Source organism: Coenobita brevimanus, chromosome 13, assembly GCF_032717465.1.
Source record: "Coenobita brevimanus isolate Jiangsu-jjx chromosome 13, ASM3271746v2, whole genome shotgun sequence".
Lineage (NCBI taxonomy): Eukaryota > Metazoa > Arthropoda > Malacostraca > Decapoda > Coenobitidae > Coenobita > Coenobita brevimanus.
In genome coordinates this window covers 58,632,417-58,640,629 of record NC_136966.1, presented here as the reverse complement: position 1 = coordinate 58,640,629, position 8,213 = coordinate 58,632,417, and the positions used below count along the sequence as shown (strand labels likewise).

General features: G+C 42.9%; 1 protein-coding gene across 1 annotated transcript in view; it reads right to left on the bottom strand.

Moving 5' to 3' along the window:
- The window catches only part of LOC145416012 (opsin-5-like), a 37,887-nt gene that overhangs the window by 21,933 nt on the left and 7,741 nt on the right, over positions 1–8,213 (bottom strand). The window contains exon 2 of the mRNA XM_080285115.1: positions 751–933. Coding sequence (XP_080141241.1) covers positions 751–925 — 175 coding nt within the window. The 5' untranslated portion in view covers positions 926–933. The remainder of the gene's footprint in view (positions 1–750; positions 934–8,213) is intronic.

Genomic DNA, 8,213 nt, shown 5'->3' with positions numbered 1-8,213 from the left:
CAGAGTTCACTGAAGCCGAGAAAATAATCCCTCAATATTTAACTGTTAATGAAATGGTAAGGACGAAGTGTTATGGCATCCCCTGAAACCCACAAAATCACTCACCTTTTCCATGTGTCACTTTCCTGTGTTGATTTGTAGTCTTGTTACTTTATTTTTCTGTCACCACCCTGGCCTTCGCAGTTACCAGCTTTGATTTGGGTTGGGTGGAATCACATATGGCACGTGCCCCATTTGTAGAACAGGACCACACAGCAAAACACACATTGTGGAGCACTGCACAACACATGCTAGGCTAAGACGAGCACATCTGGACTTTTGAATACCTGTAGTTGACGAGTCTGTTGGGCCAGGCATGACCGAGGTTGACTGATGGACACAATGGATGATTATCTTTCCTGAAAAGTCAAGTAGAAAAGTGATGGACTTGCTCTAAGTGCGAAGTAGACGCAGAGGAATAGCAGAAGTGGCTCGAGGTGTGTAAGTGTGAATAAGGTGATAAGAGAGAGATGCTAGGGAGCCTGATTATCCTGCAGCGACGTGGTCCTAAGTTACATTTGGTTAGCCTAGTCTGTGAACTGACCAAATATGAGGAAACAGCCAACCATGTAATCCTCATACCAGTCCAGTTTTGAGATGAACTTATCTGTGTATTTTGTACTGCAGGTGAGTCTTGATTAGGTTAGATCAGTTAGGTTAGGTCAGGTCAGGTCAGGTTAAGACACAAGCTAGGGTAGATGAATCACTCACCAACCATGAGGAGGAAGCAGCCAACGATGTAATCCTCGTACCAGGTCAGCTTTGAGTCGAACTTGTCTGTATACGAAGGGCAGCAGGTGAGGTTGTGTGTGGGTGGGAGGTCAGGCGAGCTTGGAATCGCCAGGGGACTCTCTGCTTGAACCACGGCCTCAGCCAATCTTTCCATTACGCCGTCTGTGGGGTGGAAAAGACAGGGTTAGATCTGATTGGGTAAGGAGAGAGAGAGAGAGAGAGAGAGAGAGAGAGAGAGGGGGGGGGATTTGTTTAAGTCAAAGTTAAATCTGGTTGGGACAAAAAATCTACTCTCTCTTTCTCTTTCCTTGTCACTAACACCTGGTCTATTCCCTGCGGGGGACGTAAAGTAAGGGAGAATAATTATTCCTCATTGTGTGTGTGTGTGTGTGTGTGTGTGTGTGTGTGTGTGTGTGTGAGAGAGAGAGAGAGAGAGAGAGAGAGAGAGAGAGAGAGAGAGAGAGAAAGCGTGTGTGTGAAGGAGCTAAGCCTCATAACTTTACCTTTCCAATAATGTTATAACATTTTTCTTTCAATTCCATGACGTAGATTTAGACTATATTATTGCTGTTTATTACTACTGTTATTATTATTATTGTTATTATTATTATTATCACTATTAGTAGTGGCAGTAGTAGCAGTAGTAGTAGTAGTTGTTGTAGTAATGGTTAAAACAGCAATAGTAGTAAGAGTAGTAGTAGTAGCAGTAGTAGTAGTAGTAGTTGTAGTAATGGTAATAGCAGGAATAGTAGTAAGAGTGGTAGTACCAGCAGCAGCAGCAGCAGCAGCAGTAGTAGTAGTAGTATCATTTTCTTCAGCTATAGAGAGACTATTCTAACTGGAAGGGTTAGATATAGCCTTCATTAACCCCTTCACTGTTTGATTTCTTTCCTAAATGGAATAAAAACTATAAAGGGAGTAATATCGTCTGGAGACAGAAAGAATAATGTCCATGTTGTTTTAAGCATAAACCAAATAATTAAGCAAATAACAAATGCAAACACAAGAGAGAGAGAGAGAGAGAGAGAGAGAGAGAGAGAGAGAGAGAGAGAGAGAGAGAGGGTGGGGGTAAGAATGACAGGCATACACACAGACGGGCAAGCCTTCACCAGTTTTCAAGGGGCTATGCCATTATATTCAAGTGTTTTAATGGAAGGGACGAGTAAGCTCTTTTGAAGGATTAATTTCACTTTAAATATAATGTTACATCATTATGAGAGAGAGAGAGAGAGAGAGAGAGAGAGAGAGAGAGAGAGAGAGAGAGAGAGAGAGAAGAGGAAGAATAGACGTAAGCAGAAAAATTAAGGCATAATTTTGCTCCCCTGTATAACCCGATACTATGATCCCTTACCTAACCTACACCTTCCTCCTTCTCCCTCTCTCTCTCTCTCTCTCTCTCTCTCCAGTCATTCATTTCTTTCTCCCTTACATCGTCTCTTCCTATCTATTTCCTCCCTTCATTTTTTCCATGTCTCTTCATTCCCTCGTTCTTTCTTTCCCTCCTTCCTTCCCTCTTTCAGTCCCTTTCTTCATTCCTTCCTTCTCTCTTATACCTCCCTCTCGCCCATTTCTCTCCTCCATTCCTTCTAACTTTCTCTGCTACCTGTCGGATCTCTCCCTCTCTCTCTCTCTCTCAACCGGTTCTGTGAGCTATCTCTACGCCCAGCCACACAGAGGGGTGAGAAAAATAGCAGAGCAGAACAGAAGAAATACTACCACCACTAAGCCCTCTCGCTGTGTGTCTATCGATCTGTCTATCTATCTATCTCTCTGTCTATGTATCTGCCTATCTGTCTGTATCTACTTATATATTGTCTGTTTCCCTGTATCTACCTATACATCTGTCTAACTACCTGCTTTTGATGTATGCGTATCTATTTATCTCTCTCGGTATCTCCCTTCTATCGTTTTAAATCAAATTTCCTATCACTTTACCTTTGTCTGTCTATCTACCCATCTTTCTATCTATCTGTCTACCCCTTCACTGTAAGAGATTGACTAAAGTGAGTCGAATAGTTTTTTCTTTCATTTTAACTAGTAACCAAGGAGATTCATTCCTACCTCACATCTAAGGCTCACTGAATTTCACGCAACATCAACTCTGTAATCATGTTGTAGGAGTGGCACAGTTCCCTCGGATGAAAAGAAATCGACTCTAAGCAGCAAGAATAATAATATAATAAAAATCGACCTCTGGCTGACGAAGTTATTAAAAGACATAAGCCTGTCTGATGAGGGCGTTGCTTACTCTCTCTCTCTCTCTCTCTCTCTCTCTCTCTCACTCACTCTCTCTCTCTCTCTCTCTCTCTCTCTAATAAACAAAATTACTCTACCTTCCCGTCCTGTAGGCAATTTCCTCTCACAAAAAATAAATATCTAAAAAATACCGTACCGATAAAGAAAAAGCGTATTTCCTCTAAGGTTTGACGTCATTCACCTAATAACCTTCTTGCTCTTGTACGCTCGCCCAGGTAACTTAATGATGCCTTCATGTGGTGGCATCAGTACGGGCTAGTGGCTTCTCTATCAGGCTATGCAAACCCTCTCAGTTCCCACCCTGTCACCCGGAGTTAGCAGAAGGGTGAAAGCATTCTGCAGTCCACTGGCTTCACATTCTGATGAGGCTGAGGCTGTAACTGCTGCTACTACTACTACTACTACTACTACTATAAATTGGCCTAAAAATCCATCTCTCCATCTTCAATTTTCAGCTATAGCATGAGGTTAGGTTAGGTTAGGTTAGGTTAGGCAAAACATGGTGCTAGTCACGAAGAAGCTCCAAGGAAAGAAGTAAAAACAAGGAGCAAAGGGACAGAAATCTCCACCTATGTAAATAAATGAAAAGAGTCAGAAATGATCTGAAACATACATACTGGTCTTTCTGTGTTATTTTCTGCGGTGATGAGCGTTTTATAATTCCGCTTCCATATTAATTTGCCCGGCTCTCTCTCTCTCTCTCTCTCTATCTATCTATCTATCTATCTATCTATCTATCTATCTCCACACAGTTTCACGGATATTCATCATATTCACGCAACAATAATCTCTCCCTTCTACATTAATCCACATTAAGATCCCTTCACCCATATCTTAACCCTATAATCACAAGAAACCCCCTTCAAAGCGCTCTCTCTCTCTCTCTCTCTCTCTCTCTCTCTCTCTCTCTCTCTCTCTCTCTCTCCCACACTCCACTGTCACCAAGCGTGTGTGTGCTACAGGATCAAAGGCCCTGTATTTACTTTGTCCAATTGGCAGGAGGGGTAGGGAGGTAAGGTATCAACACTCCTAGGCTCTATGCAATTAGATATCAACTCAAATTTATTCCCTGTCTTTTGGAATGGGTCTTGCGTTTTTCATCCTTGCATAACGGGAGAGAGAAAGAGAGGTGGGGGAGGTCTTCGAGAGGATGGAGGTAAGATGCTGTGGAAAGAAGGAATGGGTTTCTGTGAGAGAGAGGGTGGGAGGGAGGGAGTGATAGACTGGAGGTGAAGGTAAGATGATATGGAATAAAGGAATATAGCTGTATGAGAAAGGGGGGGAGGAACAGGCAGTACATCGCAAATCGAAGTAATCTTGGTGAACGTAAGAGGTTTGACTGTAGATCACCAAGCCTGATAGGGCAGCAGCCTTGGCGCACGTTGATGCAGCGCCAGATATTGACTAGGAGTGCTTGGAAACGTGGATATTGCCCGAGAAATTGGATGGAATGTGGCGTGATTGATGGAGAGAGGAAGAGTAAATAGTGGAGAGAGGAAGGAAGTGGTGGAGAGAGGAGAGAGGAGTGGTGAGAGAAGGAAGGATAGAGAGAGGAGAGAGTAAACAGTAGAGAGGCGTGGTGAGAGAGGAAAGTATATGGAGAGGAAGCGGTGGAGAAATGATGGAGAGAGAAGGAGGAAAGTACATGGAAAAGTGAAAGAAATATTGGAGAGAAGAGTGTGTGGTGCAGAAAGACTGGGGGGGAGGAAGTGGTGGCAAGAGGAAAAGGGAAGTGACGGAGAGAGGAGGGAAACAGTGGTGAAGAGGGGTTGAGAAAATGATGAAACTTTGAGGGAGGTGATGGGTAGAGGTAGACAAAATGGTGGAATATAGAGGGAAGTGGTGGAGAGATGTAGAGAAAATGGTGGAGAATGGAGGGAAGTGGTGGAGACAGTAGGACACACTGAAGGAGATTTAGTCTTCTAATCAATACGAGTATTATCTGTCGCGATTGGGTGGAATTATGGCATTATAGGCTGCCAGTTTCCTGTGTACCGTACGATAGCTTATAGTCGCTTCCAAGACAGATAGCTACATATATAGAAATATAGATAGATAGACAGGTAGATAAAGATATGTAGACAGACAAACGGATAGATAGATAGACAGAATGACAGAAAAAGTATCTGTTCGTCTGCTGTTACCTCTTATCTGTATCAATCAGTCTCTATGTATATCTATCTATCTATCTATCTGCCTGTCTGTCTGTCTGTCTGTCTATCTATCTACCTGTCTATCTATCTATCTATCTGTCTATCTATCTATCTCCTTTCCAGTATCACGGATGTTTTCACGCACGAGACCCAGCGAATAGCAAGGAATGAAAAGTCTTTGGCTAATAGGACTTCACCTCACCAATTACCCTCTGGCACTAATAAGGCACCAGTATTGTCACCATCACTACAGAAATATCACCACTACCACCACTACCACTATCACCACCACCGCTATCATCACCACCACTGTCACCGCTACCATTATCACCATTGCTATATCATGACAATCACCACAGTCACCATCATCATCATCAACATCATCACTCTCATCATCATCATCATCACCATCACCACCATCATCATCATCATCATTATCACCACCACCACCACTATCATCATCATCAACATCACTCTCATCACCATCATCATCACCATCACCACCATCACCATTATCACCACCACCACCACTATCATCATCATCATCATCACATCATCACAAAATACATGGGCAGACAAAATCTAGAAATCCCATTACCTGACGTATAATTTATTTTATTCTTTCTACCATCATACTTGGAGAAGAAGAAAAAGTGAACACAATTCTGTCCAAAACTTTACTTCGAGTATGATGATAACGATGATAATGATGATGAGGAGGAGGAGTATGGTGCTAATTATGATGATGATGATGATGATGATACGTTCCTTACGGCTTCGAAAATTAAGAAGGCCTAAAAGTATGAGTATGGAATCCCTTTCATTTCTCATAAATAATTTCTGCTCGATATTTAAGGATTGGTGGAAAATGTTTGTAATTTTGTGAATGAGAGATGGAAATATTCTCCTTCCCCTCCCCCCCCCTCTCTGTCTCTCTCTCTCTCTCTTCACCTTTCTCGCATTATTTTCAAAACAAGGAGCAGAAGCGCTAGGCAAACAGCGAGCGAGTAAAAAAAGTGACCAAGAGAGAATAGAAGTAGAGACAGACAGACAGAGAAATTGGTCGACATCAGAGAGAATTGGGGGAGGACCTGTTTTATTTAATTTCAGAGAGAGAGAGAGAGAGAGAGAGAGAGAGAGAGAGAGGGGGAGGGAGAGGAGGGTTAGAAGTGTGTGAGGTCGATGGGAGGAAGAAAGAACTCTCTCTCCTGGAAACTGGTTGATTCCTCTTCTCTTCTCTTCTCTCTCTCTCTCTCTCTCTCTCTCTCTCTCATAAGAACACATTCCCTCCTTTCATAATCTTCACACACACACACACACACACACACACACACACACACACACACACACACACACACACACACACACACACACACACACACACACATTCCGTCTTCAAGACTTTATATGGTGGCTTCACTTCAAAGACGTTTTGCTTTTCATTTACATTGCTACGTCAGGGGAGAAACAACAATACCCATCCTGGCAGTTTTTTTGTTGGTTTATGAGAGAGAGAGAGAGAGAGAGAGAGAGAGAGAGAGGTATGGAAGTTGTGGAGGGAAGAAAATTGACATCCTCGACCCTAATGAAAGGAAGGTATGAGACAGGGAAGCCGAGAAAGGTGGGCAAGATTCACATTTTAGCGAAGATGGCATCCTTATTAGTGAAAAGAGGCGAGGAGGGTGATTCAGAGGTATGCTGCTGCTAATCTCTCTCTCTCTCTCTCTCTCTCTCTCTCTCTCTCTCTCTCTCTCTCCCATTTTACCCTGCCTCGAATCCTTATTAGTGAACGGAGAGGTCAGGTTCATTAAAGGAATATCCTTCTGTTAATATGGAGTTTATCTTTCTTATCTTAGGATCCTTTAATAGATAAATAGATACGTAGATAGAGAGGTAGACAGATAGGTGAGAAAATAGGTAGGTAGGTAGGTAGACAGACAGAGAGACAACCAGACAGACATACGGAGAGATACAACGGAACACACACACACACACACACACACGCACAGAGAGAGAGAGAGAGAGAGAGAGAGAGAGAGGCAGGTGAGGGCGGGAGGCGTCAAAGGAGAGCGGCTGAAGGATTTGGCTTATTCTATTGATTTATCGGTCAATGGTGGTGATGTAAGTTATTGGTTTGGCAGAGTACATAGATGGATGGATGGACAGATAGATGGGTAGACTGATAGCTCGGTAGTTAGTCAGGTAAGGTAGGTAAGTTGGTAGCTAAATCGACAGAAAGGTAGTCTGCTAGGTAGACTGGTTGGTGGATAGATAGATGGATAGGTAGATTGATATATATATATAAAGAGAGACAGACAGACAAACAGATACAAAGAGACAGAGACAGAGACAGAAAGTGGCAACAGGAGAGACCTATTGTTCTGGATCACCTTTTCCAATATTTCATCTTATCACAACAATAGTGCCCACACTTTGCTCCTTGGGGGCCGGGGTTGGATTCCTGGATGGTAGAGGAGACTTTTATTAACGGCTTTTATTACATCCTGCACTTCATTCTTTATCTGGTGCTGGAAAGGGATGCCTTCAAGTGGTAGCACGTATATGACCGGGTGCTGGAGCTGCCCCGTTATACAAACCTCCCTGATTCCCCTTGCTGGCACCCTACAGGATGAAAGTGGACTGTAGACGAAGGAAAACTTTGCCCTATAGTCTACTGCTTTAGCCTTTAGCTGTGCCTGGGGTTATAGCTTTTACTGCCACTACTACTGCTAGTCACTTTAAACTGCCGCAGATATTAGTCCTTTCTCGCAGCGTATTCCCAGTAGTTCAGTACCAGAATAGGACAGTCCCACGCTCTAGATTTTTTCTTCAGCAGCTCTTCGTGACTAGAACCATTTCAGGTTTTAATATCTCGCAGTAGCGCAGCATTCAGGATAGACAGATGGCAATTTTAAGCCAAGTTAAAGTAGACAGTATAGACACCACCAGATTAATTAATTTATCTTATGAAGGTTGAACCCTCTCATAGAGTAAGGATCGGATTCTCGTTGGTTAAGAAAATCTTTAACACCT